This window comes from Podarcis muralis, chromosome 1, assembly GCF_964188315.1.
Source record: "Podarcis muralis chromosome 1, rPodMur119.hap1.1, whole genome shotgun sequence".
NCBI lineage: Eukaryota > Metazoa > Chordata > Lepidosauria > Squamata > Lacertidae > Podarcis > Podarcis muralis.
The window spans coordinates 111,920,373-111,939,425 of record NC_135655.1 but is presented as its reverse complement, the minus strand read 5'-3'; the positions used below and the strand labels follow the sequence as shown (position 1 = coordinate 111,939,425).

The 19,053-nt window shown below is 44.1% G+C and overlaps 1 protein-coding gene across 2 annotated transcripts in view; it reads left to right on the top strand.

Annotated features, from left to right (window-relative positions):
- Nucleotides 1-19,053, top strand: part of PPP1R1C (protein phosphatase 1 regulatory inhibitor subunit 1C) — a 41,193-nt gene that overhangs the window by 8,108 nt on the left and 14,032 nt on the right. Inside the window, exons 3-4 of one of the 2 annotated variants that reach the window (XM_028748150.2) lie at nucleotides 13,055-13,095; nucleotides 16,071-16,142. In XM_028748150.2, the coding sequence (XP_028603983.1) occupies nucleotides 13,055-13,095; nucleotides 16,071-16,142 (113 nt within the window). The remainder of the gene's footprint in view (nucleotides 1-13,054; nucleotides 13,096-16,070; nucleotides 16,143-19,053) is intronic. The other variant, XM_028748143.2, reaches the window with a different exon arrangement.

Here is a 19,053-nt window from a genome sequence, read left to right as displayed (position 1 = left end):
TTTATTTTTACCATGCCTCATCTCCCCCCCCCCCCACCGTGTGTGTGTTGTGTGTGTTTGGCTGTTGGCCTGATGAAGATGAATACAGTTGTACCTCTGGCTGTGAATGGGATCCATTCTGGAGACCCATTCACAACCTGAAGAGAGCGCAACCCGCATCTGCGCATGCGTGGGTCACGATTCGTCGCTTCTGCACATGCACGTGATGTCATTTTGCGTGTCTGTGCATGCGGCGAAACCCAGAAGTAACCCTTTCCGGTACTTCCAGGTCACCGCGGGATGCAACCTGAAATGACATAACCTGAAGCTAACGTAACAAGAGGTATGACTGTAGTATTTTCTCACAGATTTGAGAACAAGGTCACACAAAGTTACTGTTGTTGTTGTTTAGTCGTTTAGTCATGTCCAACTCTTCGTGACCCCATGGACCAGAACACGCCAGGCACTTCTGTCTTCCACTGCCTCCCGCAGTTTGGTCAAACTCATGCTGGTAGCTTCGAGAACACTGTCCAACCATCTCGTCCTCTGTCGTCCCCTTCTCCTTGTGCCCTCCATCTTTCCCAGCATCAGTGTCTTCTCCAGGGAGTCTTCTCTTCTCATGAGGTGGCCAAAGTATTGGAGCCTCAGCTTCAGGATCTGTCCTTCCAGTGAGCACTCAGGGCTGATTTCCTTAAGAATGGATGCGTTTGATCTTCTTGCAGTCCATGGGACTCTCAAGAGTCTCCTCCAGCACCATAATTCAAAAGCATCAATTCTTCGGCGATCAGCCTTCTTTATGGTCCAGCTCTCACTTCCATACATCACTACTAGGAAAACCATAGCTTTAACTATATAGACCTTTGTTGGCAAGGTGATGTCTCTGCTTTTTAAGATGCTGTCTAGGTTTGTCATTGCTTTTCTCCCAAGGAGCAGGCGTCTTTTAATTTCGTGGCTGCTGTCACCATCTGCAGTGATCATGGAGCCCAAGAAAGTAAAATCTCTCACTGCCTCCATTTCTTCCCCTTCTATTTGCCAGGAGGTGATGGGACCAGTTGCTTCCTTGAATTTTATTAGCCTGCTGCTGGGGCCTGGCAAAAGAGCTGCATTTCTAGGATCATAGGAAGCTGCCTCAATATTGTGCCTATTGACTAGCAGCATGTGTCCAGGGTTTCAGACAAGGGATACATTCGCAATTCTACCTAGGGATGTTGAGGATTGAACCAGGGACCTCCTGCATGCAAAGCAGATGTGCTACCATTAAGCTATGGCCCATTCCTTTCTATAGTGGAAGGGGGCTTTCTTCCTTTAGCAGTCCACTTCATTTCTATGATGGGCACAGAGGAAAGGTGGGGGGAACTAGGTTCCCACTGGAGGACAACAGTGGAGCCACATTTGATCTCCCCTTTCCCCTGCAGCCCCTAGCACCTTCCATGCTGTCCTGGAGGGCCCACCAACCTTCTGGAGAACATTGCTGGAGCATCCCAACAGAGCTTTGTTCATGGGACACTTCTGCCATTGGAGCTTTAGTTAGCCTCTAACAGTGCTATCTGAATCATGTCTACTCAAAAGTCAGTCCTGTTGAATTCAGTGGGACTTAGGGAGTTAGGAATGCAGCCTATACCACAATGTTAAGAGTGAGGTTGCCACAATGAAAAAATGAGTGCCCAAGCCTCCCTGTGTAAGAGAAACAAATCATTTAAAAAGGGATCGTTTCCATCTAGCAATGCTTATTCCATTTCCAGGGACAAGGAAAGACCAGGACTCCTTGATCCCACAGGAAACTATTTGTTCATCCCCTCCCTGCTCCAAGGAATGGAATTTCAAAAATAGCACCTCAGACGATTCCAAGAAATCCCATAGATCAGCTGTCTGAAATATAACAGGTGGTTTCTGGATATCCCCTTGGTTCTTCCCCAAAATATTATTTCCATTGTTAGGAAAGTTTTTCTGCGCTGAAGCAATTTTTTATCGAGAACAGATGTGGAAGAAGCATTGCAACACAGGCAGAGCTGATGACTAATCTGTTTGTGTTGACACTTTTTTTTAAGGCTCACTATACGGCAAGTTAAAGCCATGGTTTTCCCAGTAGTGATGTATGGAAGTGAGAGCTGGACCATAAAGAAGGCTGATCGCCGAAGAATTGATGCTTTTGAATTATGGTCTGGAGGAGACTCTTGAGAGTCCCATGGACTGCAAGAAGATCAAATGCATCCATTCTTAAGGAAATCAGACCTGAGTGCTCACTGGAAGGACAGATCGTGAAGTTGAGGCTCCAATACTTTGGCCACCTCATGAGAAGAGAAGACTCCCTGGAAAAGACCCTGATGTTGGGAAAGATGGAGGGCACAAGGAGAAGGGGACGACAGAGGATGAGATGGCTGGATAGTGTTCTCGAAGCTACAAACATGAGCCTGACCAAACTGCGGGAGGCGGTGGAAGACAGAAGTGCCTGGCATGCTCTGGTCCATGGGGTCACGAAGAGTCGGACACGACTAAACGACTAAACAACAACAAATACGGCAATCTTAGAAACAAGCACAAGAAAGATGTTCTTTCCGGAATGTTAAGAATACTCACATTTATAGTTAAACACACACAAGTGCATTTTATTTTACATTAGAAGATTTGCAGATGGAAAACACACACACACACACACACACACACACAATTTTAATTGAAGATTTCCTTGGGTTGCAAAAGTATGTACATCATCTCTATTTTCAGTTCATCAAGTCCTTTCTACAGACCAGTTATATTCAGGTCACTGAAATCCAGCTTGTTGGGATCCTCTGTAGCAAGCAGCTGGGATTGTAGTCAAAGGAAGCCAAAGAGCAACAGGGAGCCTAGATGCATTTTGGCTCATCTGGGAAGTAATAAGGTCCATGGGTGTAGCCAGGATTTTTTGTGGGGGGTGGAGTGGGGTGGGCAGTGGCGTAGCGTGGGGGATGCAGGGGGGGGCGGCCGCACTGGGCGCAACATCTGGGGGGGGGGTGCTCGCACTAGCAGCTCTCTGCCCCTACCTGGCTCCACGGGTTAGGGGGCGCAAATTACTTGCCTTGCCCCGGGTGCTGACAACCCACGCTACGCCACTGGGGGTGGGACAGGCCTTTTGTTAGGGGAGGCAGAACCTCAGTTAGCTATGTATTTTTATTGATTTTTATGGATTGGGGGGGGGGAGCAGTTGCCCCTCCCTGCCCTGCACTTGGCTACAGCCATGATCAGGTCCCAAACTAGTCCACAGAGGACAATGGCGTAGAACGAATGGGAGGAAAGTCTTTCCTAAATTATGTCTTAATATCACCATCTGGCTGTGATATTTGAAATCTTTCCTATGTGGCATTTCTGAAAAGCACTCTTAGAATGGTGGCGAGGGTTGTTATTTAGAAATATGTATCACGTAACTTCAAGCTTCATTTTCAACAGAGCAGAGCTGCATCTTTTGGCAGAGCAGGGCGGTCGCTAGCAAAAACCAAAAACAGATGCTTTCAGTTTCAAATTTGTACTTATGGCTTAGACATAAAATCTCTGGGCAAAGCCACACATCGGTTAAAAACAACCGCCACATACTGGTTGTATGTGAAGAAAACTACATGGCTGTTTCTCTCCCTGTTACAGTACTATACAATTTTTGCAGTTCACTGTTTGTTTATTTGACTTTTAAGTTTAATTTTAACTTGATTTCAGGGCTTATAACCTATCATATCTCTCTCTGTGTGGGAAATATTTGATTAAATGATATGGCACTGAATCAGAATGCACACCTGGAAACGCTGGTACAGATTTGTTTATTGTGAAGGATGGATGTGCACAACCCCCTGGGCTGATTCACGCATGTATGTCTTTCATAGCATGGTAGCAGCATCCAGCATTGACTGGCATCTGTCAAATATCACATATCAGTGCTGGCTGGTGGTGGGGCAAAATCTATGGCAGAAACAGCAGGGGGGTGGGGAGACAGGAATCCAACAAACAATATATTTTACCATTTACAGCACAATAGGCTAATAATTCAACAGTGTTATAACGTAGCAGACGTTATCATATCTGCAGAGTTCAAGAACCACTCCCAAGTATTTTTAACCTGATCTGATACTGTGTGTGTCCTCAGACACATCTTAACTTGTCTGTTATGAATTGGTTCCAAATTTTGTAGCCAATCCTTTCAGTGGGCAGTACCAGTGCGTAGTTGTTGCCATTCTTGCTGCTAACAGCACTTTGTGTCTTTTTTGTGACACTCCCACTGTATATGGTGTAGGGCACTGGTTTTCAACCAGTGTACCGTGGCACCCTGGGGTGCCTTCAATGATGGTCAGGAGTGCTGTGGGCAACACTGGCCTCTGTCCCTCTTTCTTTCCCTCCCTCCTCTGATGCCCTCTCATGTCTCTGCCTCCCAGAGGCTTGCATGGCTGTTTGTTCCAGCAGCCCTGGCTATAAGCTCCGCAGGCGAATGATGCAGCTGAGAGGCACCTCTCTTTGGGGCAAAGGGGGGCAGCTCAGAGACCAGGGACGGCAGCAGCAGCTGCCCAAAAAACTCCTGAGGAGAGGAGAGGAGGCTGAGGGAACACTCTGCAAGGGAGGGTATTCGAAAAAGGGTGAGAGGCTGCCAGCTCTGCTGGCAATGGCTGACATAATTGGGCTCCTGAACCCCACAGGGGTGCCGCAGAAAGAATATAGTTGGTTAAGGGAGCCATGGACTCAAAAAGGTTGGAAACCTCTGGTGCAGGGAATCTGACACACAGCATCTTTTCCACCAGAGATAGTTGCTTTTTAAAAAATAAAAACAAATTCTGAATTTATGCTGGTTGCAGACTCCTTATGCATTACTTCCTGCATTTTAATATTTACAGACTTCATCATGCCAGCTTGACAACACTTTCAATTTTCACTTTTAACCCCCTTTCTCAGCATATCTGTAAGGCTTCTGATGTGATTAGCAACCCTTCCTACTTTCTCCAGTCACAGTCTGTTGATAAGTTCCCACGCTCTGTTGACGCTCTTCTAATTCTTGCTGACATGTGTGTGGTGCATGTACAAAATGCCAAAGTTGCAGATATTGTTGCCAAGGAGATTCTACACCATTCAGTTCATTTAGACTACAAGCCAGGAACCTTTTTCACCCTGACAATCACATTCCCTTCTGAGCAACTTTCTGGGGGGCAACGTGCCTTGCGGTGGACAGGGCCATAGGGAAAATTAGGCAGAGGAAGAGACGCAAATGTTATCTCTGTATGGTGGGCTAGTTTCTACACACTAACACAACCCTCTCTATCCGCTGAGGCAGGCAAGAGGCATTATCAGAGTTCTAGGACAGATTCCAGTCAGGTAAAAACACTCAAGGAGGGCTTGGTGCAAGGTCAGCAGGTGATGCAGCTGGGGAAAGGTTGTGTTGTGGGAAGGTGAAAGGAGCAAACCAACAGCAAATCACACCAAGCAAGTTGGAGGTAACTCTATAGTAGCAAAAGCTGGGCACAGGAGTGTTAGGATGAATGAGCACAGCAACTCATCTCCAGCAGGTCTTGTTCCTATGGATTAGTTGCTAAGACAGCAGTCCCCGGCTCCCCACAGCTGCCTAAGTCTCCTTCTCTCCAGGGTTTTCCTCAAGCAATCTGAGACTGCACCTGTGTGAAGCTAATTTCTCTTTCGCCCTCTTCATGCCTCTCCTGGATCTTGGAGACCAGGGGGAGGGCTGCTTGTTGCAGCAGGAATGAGAGACATTTGTGCCTCTTCCCCAGCCGGCCTGATGTCTGCCTCTTGGCCTCCCTCCTCTCCTGCTTCAGCTTCTGCCTCTAATTCTGGACTGCTGTCTGCCACAGACTGTTGCTGCTCACTAAGCCCTGTTCCCTCTTCAGCTCCTGACACCTCCTCTTCCCAGTATTTTTCCTCTTCTCCTGACCACTCATTGTTGTTCCATCACCAATCCCCTGGCTCTGAGCCTTCTTCCCTTGGGGGCTCCCTAGCTGGTTCCTTCCATCATTCCTCTGCGTCCAACCAGTCTGTTACATTAGGGTCCTTGGAGACTTGGTGAGCTGCATTTGCCCCCAGCCCAACCTGAGGTTCCCTCATCCCTAGTTTAGAATTTAAGTTTAGACCATTCATGGATATATAAGCTCCATTAGAAAGTAAATCAAGAAACCTATACATACCTTTTCACTTCCAGGACCCATAGAAACAAACACCATCATTTTCTTAAAAACTCCAAGGCAGTCATCAGGGGCAAAAATAGTGGTTCTGCCCATTTTCTGCTCCATTTCCCCTCCCCCCTCCTACACAAAAAACCCCTGTACACGTGGTCTTTGTAAATGGATCATCAATCATGTATCCTTTGCGTATATGACGACAATAGAAAATCACTTCCTTGAGTCTCTGTAATGTCAATATTCCCTAGGAGAGGCTGGAATAGTTCTTACTAGCTATAGCAACAGAGAACAGTATGTGGGTGTTTTCATTCAAGATGTACTAGTATATTTAATTTGTCAGGAATATCATTTTGAAGGCTTTAATGTAGGAAAGAAGGAACTTATCAGAAGCAGAAACTTGTAAGGTCTGAATGTGGTTTGTATTTGGAAGTTGTTGCTTCCAAAACAGAGCAGGGAGGGGATGTATCTCACATCTCAACATCAGAGCTTCATCTCAGCGATCTCACTTTGTTTTCCCTTTCTCTGGCTAGCTGATTTATTTTGTTAAATTTAATTACCCAGTGGGTGGTTTATTGATCGTGGAATCCGGAGCGCTTCTAATTGGCGCGTTAGCTGCAATTTATACTCCCTATAACTTCTTTATCTTTACGAGACTTTGCAGAAGATAAGATCAGTTGTGGGGACATTATCCCATGACGTCATCAGCATGAAATAAAGCACAATGGAAATGTCCACCCGAGGCATTAATATTTAGCTACTAGTTAACACATTTCCTTTCATTTATAAAGCAAATGTTATTAAAAGGGAGTTTATAGAAGAAAGAAGATAAGGGAGTCTCCGTTGCTGAGAGAAACCACTGAGGCCAGACACTGGCTCCCCTAAGTCTCAGGCAAAGAACTCTCCCAGTCTTGTTTCCTGAAGTCTTTTCACTAAGATTGAACCTGACACCATTTATATGCAAACTTGATCAGGTCACTGCTTTGTGTGTTAAAATGAAGCTAGGCTGGGTGCATCATGGTATTGCTATAAGAAAAACTGCTCCCTTTCCCTTATGAGGTATTCTATATTGCCACAGGGTCCCTACTCACCACACGCAGGAGAGAGGAGAACCCTGAACAATGGTGTGCAAGCCCTTAGATAGACTTTTGAAATTGCCCACCCTGTAGACCACCACCCCAAAACATCATACATACATCACAGAAGGAGGTGGTCTACAGCAGAAATCCTGTCTGCCAGGATACCTGATAATGGTCACTGCTTGCATTACCTGGGCAGTCTGGCCATTCTTTTGTGATGGTAAATACTTTAGTTCCTGAATCCAGGTCACAGGCTCACCTTCCTCACACACAATTTCGCCTCTGTGTTTTCCAATACTTTGCTGCCACCCCTCAGCAGCTGCTGCCCGAAGGAACTGCCTCACTCAGCCTAATGGTAGGGTTGGCCCTGTGTATGGGGAGAGACGTCTGAATGGTCCCTTTGGATGGATAAAAATTCGGATAGAATCTACAGGTTTAAAATATGTAATGGTTCTGCCTTGCAGCCTGGGGGGCACGGGGTCAAAAGGACAAATTCTGCTGCTCTATATGAAATATGTATTTATTTACAGTGGTACCTTGGGTTACAGACGCTTCAGGTTACAGACTCTGCTAACCCAGAAATAGTACCTTGGGTTAAGAACTTTACCTCAGGATGAGAATAGAAATCGTGTACCGGCGGCAGCAGGAGGCCCCATTAGCTAAAGTGTTACCTCAGGTTAAAAACAGTTTCAGGTGAACAGACCTCCAGAACGAATTAAGTTTTTAACCTGAGGTACCACTGTATTTATTTATTTCTAAAAAATTATGAATTCCTTTTTCAACAAGGAAATGCTCCAAACAACATCCATCTTGTATCCTATTTGAGGTGTCATTGTTTGTGAGAGAGAGATGTTTTCAAGGAACAACACCTCCTATTAGTCCTCAGGGACATTTTGTTGAACCTCTGCAGGCTATAGGATTGCAGCCTGCTTTGTTTTATTTGTTTTTCTGTGATGAAAATCAATCTCATAGTTCTGCACTTTGCATCTGACTCAATGCATTGATTCAAAAACAGGTGAAATTCATACTTTCAGTGTATTCATCTCTGGCATAAATCTCTCCCACAGGCTGCGGTGTTGTAGCCTCTAAACAACAGATTGGTTTTGATTGTCTCTGGGTGTGTCAGAGTGCTTTTGTAAATGGAGAAATCTGAAAGTACGCTCAAGAATTTCATAACTGAACCTTGTATCCTTTCTCTGATCATCGCTCCATTCAGAGCAGCACCATAGAAACAAGCTTCCTCTATTCCAGGGGATTATTTACACATCATTTTCAATACAGATAGCTTCCTGTTACAATAGTCCTAAAGGCTTTGGTGCCAGGGACTGATAAGCACCTAGACTGCTTCTGTTATCTTCTGAGTCCCTCTTATCATGAGGTAAAGCAATATCTCTACAGAGGCACAGAGTAGCTCCACAAATACGGAATGCTGTTGAGAAGAGAGTGACTTGCTTACCAAAAACAATATTCTTCCTTATTTTTGCAGAATGCTATAGGACTTTTTAATATAGATAGGTAAGAATTTCCTACCAGGTGTGATCGCATCAGGAGTGCTGAGAGTTGTTAGGAGACCTCTGTTTCCCTTAGAAAGCTACAATTGATTCCCAGAGTGTTTTAACAATCAATCCTCCTTCACCAGGAATTCAGGAAAATGTAGCTTTTGGAGGAATGGTCTCCAGACAACTCCAGCTTCTCTCTCTTTTCAAAGGTGATGAGGAAAATTGGCCAGATGGAAGGGAGCCTAGGTGGCCAACAATGCCAGTTCTGCTGCCCCTGTAATCCTGCTGCCTGAGGCGGTCCCCTCACCTTGCCTTATGAGGGGACCAGCCCTGACCAGGAGGCATCAGTTGGTTCTTTTGAATGTAGCCAGTAGTTCACTAATAGACCCTGGTGATGCCTTCGGCCTGGTACTGACTCAGATCAGGGATGGAGAACTTGCGGCCTTCCAGATATTGCTTGACTCCAGTTCCCATCAGACTCAGCCTTTGCGGCAAATTGTAGGGGATGATGGGGGCTGTTGTCCAACAGAGGCGCCGACTCGTGCCCAAGATTGAGGGGACCTAGAGCGCATTGTGTGTGTGTGATGTCATACACATGTTGCATCACCAGGAGGAGGCCGAGCGTGGAGCCTAGCATGTCATGGTTTCAGTGGCCAGCAGCTCCTCCTCTCTTGCCAGTGTGGTGTAGTGGTTAAGAGCGGTAGACTTGTAATCTGGTGAACCGGGTTCGCGTCTCCGCTCCTCCACATGCAGCTGCTGGGTGACCTTGGGCTAGTCACACTTCTCTGAAGTCTCTCAGCTCCACTCACCTCACAGAGTGTTTTTTGTGGGGGAGGAAGGGAAAGGAGAATGTTAGCTGCTTTGAGACTACTTCGGGTCGTGATAAAGCGGAATATCAAATCCAAACTCCTCTTCTTCTTCTTCTCTTTCTTCTTCTTCTTCCACTCAGAAGGATCCAACCGCTGAAGCCACACCGTGCTCAGCCTCCTCCACCCCCTCAACATTGAGGGGTCTTGGAAGGTTTTAATAATGTATTTGGATGGCATGCATATCTGTGGTATGATAAGGTCAAAGCACATAAAGCATTTAAAAACCATATTGTCAGGAAAGCACTGTTTAATGTCTGGATAAGATATAAGGATTTGCTTGAAAATAAAACCCCAAGGTGGTTGTCACCGATGGAAGCGAAGGCTCAGAAAAAACTCAATATGGAGGCCAAATGGCCGAAATATTGGGAAATTTTGGAACAAGTGGGAGACAAACTGAAATTGCAGAGTTATGAAAAACTAAAAAACAAAGTGCGAGATTGGCTTCATTATTATCAAATAATGGAGGCATACAATTTGGACAAAAAAATTGGATTCCAGGTGGAAAAATCAAAATTGGAAACAGAACTGTTAGATCCCAAAACTAAGACTTTGTCAAGGATGTATAACTTGCTGTTGAAATGGAATACGCAGGATGAAACGGTGAAATCTGCTATGATTAAGTGGGCTCAAGACGTTGGACATAACATTATGATGGCTGACTGGGAACAGTTATGGACCACAGGTATGAAGTTTACGGCATGTAATGCCTTAAGAGAGAATATTATGAAAATGATATATAGGTGGTACATGACTCCAGTCAAGCTTGCAAAAATCTATCATCTGCCCGATAATAAGTGTTGGAAATGTAAAGAAACTGAAGGTACATTCTTTCACCTTTGGTGGACGTGCCCAAGGATTAAGGCTTTCTGGGAGATGATATATAATGAAATGAAAAAGGTATTTAAATATACCTTCTTGAAGAAACCAGAGGCCTTTCTCCTGGGCATCGTAGGATAGAACTTTCTTTATGTATGCCACGACAGCAGCAAGAATACTTATTGCAAAGTATTGGAAGACACAAGATCTACCCACCCTGGAAGAATGGCAGATGAAGGTGATGGACTATATGGAACTGGCAGAAATGACCGGCAGAATCCGAGACCAGGGAGAAGAGTCGGTGGAAGAAGATTGGAAGAAATTTAAAGACTATCTACAGAAATATTGTAAAATTAATGAATGTTAGAATGGTTGGATAAAAAGTTAAGTGGTTTTTAGCTATAACGCTATAAGGAATATGAAAAAATGGATTATTAACAGGTAAAAATTTAATGGTATAATATTTTAAGATTAAAGACTAGGATAAACAAAGAGGGAAAGGATTTGCTGAACTAATAAATTGAATTGGAATACAAAAAAGGGAGGTGTGAGGAGGTCCGGGAAACAAGCAAATGAAAGATAAGTGGTGGAAAGATGGAATTGTTTTTTAACTATTTTTATTTTGTATTTTTCTTTTTTCTTTTTTCATTCTGTAAAATCTTAATAAATATCTTTTAAAAAAACAACATTGAGGGGTCTGGGCCCACTCCCCACAAATATTGAAGGAGCCAAGGACTCGGCCCTGTAGAGTTGGTGGCAGTGTTGTCCAATAGCACCTGGAGAGCCACAGCTTTCATGTCCATGGTTTAATTAAGGCTCTTTTTTTTAGATTATTGCCTATGTAAAAAAAGAGAAAAGCATAGAAATCCATGTGGTTATACTGTTATCTCTTTTGTTGTTGTTGTTCATGATGATGATTTGTTTGGTTCCCCTCCCTCACTCCCAGGCTTATCAACTGAAAACTTGCTGAAAACTTAGTAACTGAAAACTTAGTAACCTTTTGTTCAAAAAGGGCATTCAACTTTTTCAGATTTCCTTCCAAACAATTTAAAAGAGGCTACGTTTGAGGCATCAGCCTAGTTCCGAAACAGAATCAAAGCCATTTTTGAAAGCTATTATGAGAAAAGGAAAGGAAAATCATTCTGTTATATGTGTGGCCTTAAAAAATGAAATAAAAAAATCCAGCATGGGTGAGAAAATTTGAGATGTGATTGTTTTCTCCATAAATCAATGTCATCAAATTATGTGCCAAGTCTCAGCTAGACTTTTGACCCAATACTGTGAGCCATAATATTGGGGCTGGCGAGGGAGATGGGGCAGAGAGATAGCATTTCCCCTATTTTATTACAGTGCTGTGTGTGTATATTTTGCTGTTATTAATCATACTTCCTCTTCTGTTCTCATCATTAAAGTTCCCTAAAGGATTAACCAATGATTTAGATGTGGATTAGTATGTAAAAAGCTGCGGAAATATCAGGTTCTTAGTCCCTTCTCAACACAGGGGTAATAATGAAAAAGAGCCTCTAGCTACCCCTTTGCAATAAGAGGGTCTTTTATGGTTTACAGGGACCCCTTGCTAATGCTCTGTAGGCCCAATCCTGACCTTTTTCATTACATGCACCTCTGTGGCAAAGTTTCCTTTGATAGGTGAAAACAAAAGAAGACACACTCAATAATTTGAGGAGAGAGTGTGATAAACTACTGAGCCAATGTTTAATGAGATGAATATTTTAACTTAAGGTTGTGTGTTTGTGTGTGTGAGAGAGTGAGTAAGAGAGAAAGAAAGAGTATTGGTCTCACATATACTGTATCCTGTTTCGCCGAGAGCTTCTAAATCTGCTCAGAGCAAGAGTTGTGGTGATGGTCAGGGATTCTTCTGAGGTAGCAGATATGGCTACTTTTACTGTAATTTAATGAGTATTCCAGGTTAAAACATTTTGCATAATATAATAAGCAGCATTTCATGAAAATTGCCAATGATGACCATTCATAATTATTTGTAGGGGGTGGGGTGGAGAGTCGCATTCATTTCTGAACCAATGGAAACTTGGCGTGAACAGGGCCCATTCATTTCAGTTTTCATTCATTGTGAAACTTACGTCTCGAGCAATGAAGGAGGAGTGGGGTTTTTTTTTTTTTTTTGGTCTCTCACATTTCTACACCTTCATACCAATTTGTCACTCATTTGGGGTGGGGGAAGAGGCTTTCTTTCCTATGTTGTGGCTGATTGCAGTGGTTTTACTGTAATTTTTGACTTTTTTGTTATTCTTTTGGCTCTTATTTTTTTTATAATTCACTTCAAGACTTTTTCTGTAGTAAGCAACTATAAATAAACTCCATTTCTTGACAAACCTGTTATCTTATCGACTGCCTTCTTTGATCTTACTATATTTATCAGTTTTGTATCCTTTTTTTTCTATTCTGGGAAGGTCAGCTCCCCACTCTCTCCCACCACCCCATTTCCTGGCAGGCTGCCATTAATAAATGAGTATTCATCTCAATATATTTTTGAGGTACAGCTCCTTTAAGATACCCAAGCAGTATAACTAAAGGATCTTTTGGCAGACCACAGCCAACAATGATTATGTCAGTATTAAATTCCAGTATCTTATCATGTTGGGCTATGTCTAGAAAATAGGAGCTTGGCAGTCTCCTAATTGTATTTTTCTTTCTTATAGAAATAGATGAGAAGAGAACGAACAACAACTCCCAAGATGATGTAAGTTCATTATGCTTTAAGAAATTGATAAATTGCTGATAAATGGCTGTCTAACAAACATTCAGAAATATGTTATTTTATTCTTATGATTATCCTGCAGTGGACTTGAGCAAGACTTCCTAAACTGTGTAGTAGTAGTAGTAGTAATAGTAGTAGTAATTTTATTATTTATACCCTGCCCATCTGGCGGGTTTCCCCAGCCACTCTGGGCAGCTCCCAACAGAATATTAAAAACACGATAAAGCATCAAACATTAAAAACTTCCCTAAACAGGGTTGCCTTCAGATGTCTTCTAAAAGTCAGATAGTTGTTTATTTCCTTGACATCTGATGGGAGGGTGTTCCACAGGGTGGGTGCCACTACCAAGAAGGCCCTCTGCCTGGTTCCCCATAACCTCACTTCTTGCAGTGAGGGAACTGCCAGAAGGCCCTCCGAGCTGGACCTCAGTGTCAGGGCTGAATGATGGGAGTGAAGATGCTCATCCAGGGATGAACGGGTGTGTAGAGAGAGAACTACGAAAGTATATTAATTAAAATAATTGCAGACGTTGGTCCGAAATGCTACTCTCAGTTAAGTCTCTGACAGTGCAATCTATGAGAAGTAAGGCCTATTAAATTCAATGGAACTTACTCTCAAGTAAGTGTGTATAGGATTGCAGCATTAACCACTCACTGCTCTTAAACTGGCTCCTTCAGTCTCCTTTGGGAGTGATTCATTTCACCTGGTGACTGGCCCATTCACTCACTCCTGATGCAGATACCTATCTTCAAAGGAGGCTGCCTGCTGCATCTCTGCATGAGTTCTTGCCTTGAACTTGCATTCTTTCAGTCACATGGCACACTCAGAATAGCAAAACATGGAGCTGTGGCCTCTTTGTCAGCAGAGGATTATTACACATTCATACCTTTTTGGAGGGACACGGGTGGCGCTGTGGGTTAAACCACAGAGCCTTGGACATGCCGATCAGAAGGTCGGCGGTTCGAATCCCTGTGACGTGGTGAGCTCCCGTTGCTTGGTCCCTGCTGCTGTCAACCTAGCAGTTCGAAAGCACCTCAAAGTGCAAGTAGATAAATAGGTCCCGCTCCGGTGGGAAGGTAAACGGCTTTTCCATGCGCTGCTCTGGTTCACCAGAAGCGGCGTAGTCATGCTGGCCACATGACTTAGCTGTACGTCGGCTCCCTCGGCCAATAAAGTGAGATGAGCGCTGCAACCACAGAGTCAGCCACGACTGGACCTAATGGTCAGGGGTCCCTTTACCTTTACCTTTTTGGATGTAAGAGTGAAGCATTCCCCAATTCTTAATACAACCATCAGATATGTGGGAAAGCTGTGCTCTTAATTGTATTTTCTAACACTATGAGTCCCTTTGAGCTCAGTATCACTTGTTTCATATTAAATGTGTAAACTCAGACTTAAAGCAAGAGGGAACTGCAACCATATGTTGCAGCATGGGGGCTCCCTTGCAGTGTTCTTGCCAACAGTTTTCCATTCCCCTCCTCCATCAGTCAGTATTATGGCCACTCTGCCTGCCCAGTCCTCACTGGGCTATTTTTAGCATCCCTCCTATTAGACTGGGGGGGGGGGGATAGATTTATTACATTTGCACAAACCTTGGGGTTTCCTCAAGGCTTCTGATATCTCCCTCTTATGGTGCCATTTTTGGCTCCCTATCTACATTTGAATCTGAACTTTGGAAATAAGGGAAATTATATCCAACATAATCAGAGATGAGATTTTTTCCCCACCTTTGTGTGCTCCTTCTCCATGACCTGAATCTCTCTCATTTTCACTGGAGATTCAGACAAACCAGCATTGCTTTAAATAGCAATAAACACTATTGATCCCCCCCCCCCTTCAGATTTAGCTCCAAACATTTAAAAGCATTCAGTGAAGAGCATCAACATCCCATCATGCAATAAATATAATTAGCACTCTCTGAATGTACCCAATAATTTATTCATAAATATCATCTTTCCATCCATTACCTTAAACTATTATGAACCACTTTAAATATTATAGGCCAACTTACATAGCTACTGAATCTTCATTGATTAGACTAGGTATGTTAAAAATATACTTCTTACGTACTAGATCTAATCCTCTAGGGAAATGGAGTAAAGCTTTTTAAGTGAAGATTTAAATATAGTACTAACTTCTACAATTTCACTGTGTTGGAGTACAGGAGGGTGAACTTTGCAGACCTTTTAGAATGCTGCAAGACTGACATCATTCAATGGCATGTTTTTCTAGTGTAGTCAGGATTTTAAAATTAATGATTATCTGCAACATAAAAAATAAATAATGGACTATAAAATGTGGTACATAATCAAGAGTTGAAAAGAATCCATTTCCCTTCAAAATCCCAAGCTATATTTTAGGCTCCACATTTCATCTTCATATAATTTCATTCTTTCCCCCCCTTTTGAGTAAAATCCGTATTTTCCCTAACCATTCAGAAACAGGTGGAACAACTGTAGTTTGACAATGTCTAGCCCATAAAATTTATTTAAACTTGGTCTTCTTTTTCCTGGGAAGAATGATCCTAGCCAACTGGAGACCACAAAAAAAATATGTCATCACAACCCTATGATAGTTGACTATGTGATGATGACACCACCAAGTCAATTGAGAGTGAAACATGCTTTTTAGATCAGCAGCACTCTCACGTTGAATGGATGATCATCCTATCATCCTATTTCAGAGCAGTCCCCACAAAATCTCTCTTTCTCTCTGCGTGTGTGTGTACTTTTTGCTTCAAATGTACCCTTTTAATTAAAGAGCTTAGACCTAATATAATTGTCTATACAGGATCAATAAGCGGTGTCAACAAACAATATTAGTAACTAAGCCATAAATATAAAGCATTCAGGGTACCATGAGAAAAGTGCAAATAGGAAGAAATGTCTCTAGTTTATTGTCTGACTTTATTGCTTTGCTCTTAGTTTTGTTGAAACATCGTTCTTTTCTATCCTTAGACACAGAATGCTTCTCCCAAACAAAGGAAGCAGAGCGTCTACACCCCTCCTGCCATGAAAGGTACTGTGCAGGTACTGTTTCTTGCCATGCTAATAATATCTATTTTGTTGTTCATGACTTCTCTCAAAACCCCAAAACTAAACAGTAACTCCCAGCTTCGGCTCTCATTAGCAGGATAACTTTATAATGACATGGAGTGGAAAAGACACATGGCCATGATCTACACACTTTGCAGCTTCTCTAACTCCTTTGAAAGACTGTCAGCACACTGCATTTCACTTGTATCTGCGGGGGGGGGGGGGATTACTTGAGGAGAGTTCTGAGGGCCATAAAGGAAGACCTGGGGCCATATTCAGCACCCAATCCCTATTCTAAATCCTCTGCCACTAAGAAATGGACCCTCCAGACTCTATGCAATGTTTCCTCTCTGCTTAAATATTGCAATATAGCTTTTCTACGACATCAATATCATACTAGTGTGGGACTGACAGCATAAATTCCCTCTCCCCAAAAAAGCAAATTTCCTTCCTGTGCACTTTTTCCAAGGCATCATCCACTCGCCCTTCTAGCAGGAAATGGCTTACTCAGCTATGTATGTGTGTTTTACTGGAATGCAGCACACTGGAAAAATCAATGCTATTGATTGCAGAGCTATCTCCAGAGCAAGGCAGACAGCAGCCGAGAGAGCCGTTTGGCACAGGATCCTTGTGAGGCTTATATTTCTGTGCTTAATGGATGTTGGGAGACACTCTCCCCATTTGAAGAGCCTCCGTCGTTCTCATCTCCCGAGTGATGCTTACACGCACTTGTGTGGTAAGCAAAATCGCAGATTGGGAATCCTGACACTTCTTGATTTGGATTTGCTCATCGCAGGAGCATTTCCCCTGTGTTCTGGTCACTTATCAGATAACCCTCCATTAAACACAGACACGGGGCCAATTGCACAAGCAAACTGTGATGCGCTGGTGCAGAGCCAGGGATAAAACCTGCTGTCCGTAAAGTACGCCCAGATCACCTGAGCGTGGCCAAGGGGAATCGATCAGGGCTGCACTTTCCAGCACTGTCTCAGATGTTTGAAATGCACCTGAATGGATTAATGTGGAACAGCATGCTGGGAAGATCTGGTAGTCTTAGGCAATAAACAAGCTATCCTTCATTAACCCCAGAGGGAGTTGAAGATTTGTTCATGAACTAAGGCAGGAGAGGAATGTTTCTCAGCACTTTCCCTTCTGGGCATTCTTCCAGGGCCACATGCCAGCAGGGGAGGGACCAGAGGCAACATTGTTGGCATCTGTCTGTCTTGAGAGACAATGGAGTGCGCATCCAGGGGTGAAGTCAAACTGCTGCGTTAGCAACACCAAAGTGACCTGCCTGGGGCACAAGCCTGGGCAGTCTGTATGGAGATTCTGGGCTGCCCAGATGACAAGACACACACACACACACACACACACACACACACACACACACACCAGCCTCACAGATGCGGTCCAAAGAAAAGCAGAGCAATACGTTTGGCACATAGGAGCCTGCTCGAAGGGGCCAAGGGGTCTCCGTTCCCCCCAATAAAATATTTGAGAGGGCCACCCCTCCAAGTTGATGAGCATTGCCAATGGTGTCCATGCACCATGTCAAGTGCATTATGCAGGGCAGGGCTTACTTGCCCCTGTGGCGATCACACAGGGTCCCCGGACGTTTCACCACCTATTGATCCCTGTGCCACCACTTTATTTCTCGCTGCCACCACCCAGGCCCTACCTGGCAAAATACTGAGTCCAGTCAGGGTTAAGTTGGAACATAAACTTCTGTTTATTTATTGCAATTTAACAAGTGTGTGGTTTCATAAACGGTCTCAGTCAATTACAATCATGGATTGCCTATCCAGACCTATAACTTCCGCTCCCTGCTCTCACTCACTAAACCACCTCTCAGATATTTACTTGCCTTCCTAGCCCCTAACTGTTACTGACTCAGCTTATTTCGCTACACTAACTCAACCTACCCACAGACTCTTTCCCAATTCACTCCCACTCCAACCCACCACCCAACTCCCAACGAACTCCTCCCTTCGCCCCTCCCAGAGCTGGTTTTATAGTCCCTTTGACTCCACCCCCCTGGGTTCTGATTGGGTAACCTGTTTAACTATTTCACCTCCAGCACTCTCATATGTTAACGTCACAGCCCCCCCCAAAATGTTTTATTCAAGGTGGCACCCCTTTGACACCAGCTTGGCTGCAGGAGTTGCTGGAAGGAGGCATACAAGATGCCATCCAATTGTCTTAGAGACTCCACTCCATTTTGTGTAGGGTTTACTCCATCAGTGGCATCGCGTGGGGAGGGCCACAGGGGTGGTTGCCCCGGGCACAAAAGCCCTGAGCCCTCAAAGCTGCTGAGCCACTGCTGCACCTCAGAAAGCACCCATAGCTTGGACAGCAGAACACCAGCTCCACTAGCCAACCTGCCCCCCTTATAGAGGTATGCATGGGGTATGCATTTGTGTGTTTGGGATTTTTTTCCCACTGTAGAGGGGGCACAATACTTGCCTTGCTACAAGCTCTGGCAACCTGCGCTATGGCACTGTACTCCTTAACCTTTTCTTCTCCAGAAGATAATCCACAAGGCAGTGGAAGATTAGCAATCATGGGCCTACTGTACAAAATGTAAGATTCACATATATTTATGTGAATCTTACCTTTTGTACAGTAGGCCAGTTTCCACACACGTTACTCTTTATCCTCCATCTAGTCAAGCAAGAAGCACAAACAGAGCTCAAAGACACATGCCAGCCAGGCAGAAACACTCAAGCAAAGGTGCAAAACATGGCTGGGAAGGGGGCCTGGCCTGGGGAAGAGTCCCAAAGCCCTTGAGGGCCACACTTGGCCGCTGGGCCTGAGGTTCCCACATTTACCCAGGGGGGGAAGCGGTCAAGGTGGTAGGGCAATAGCATTGTTGGCTGCTACTCTTTAGTAGGGATTTCTTTACCCC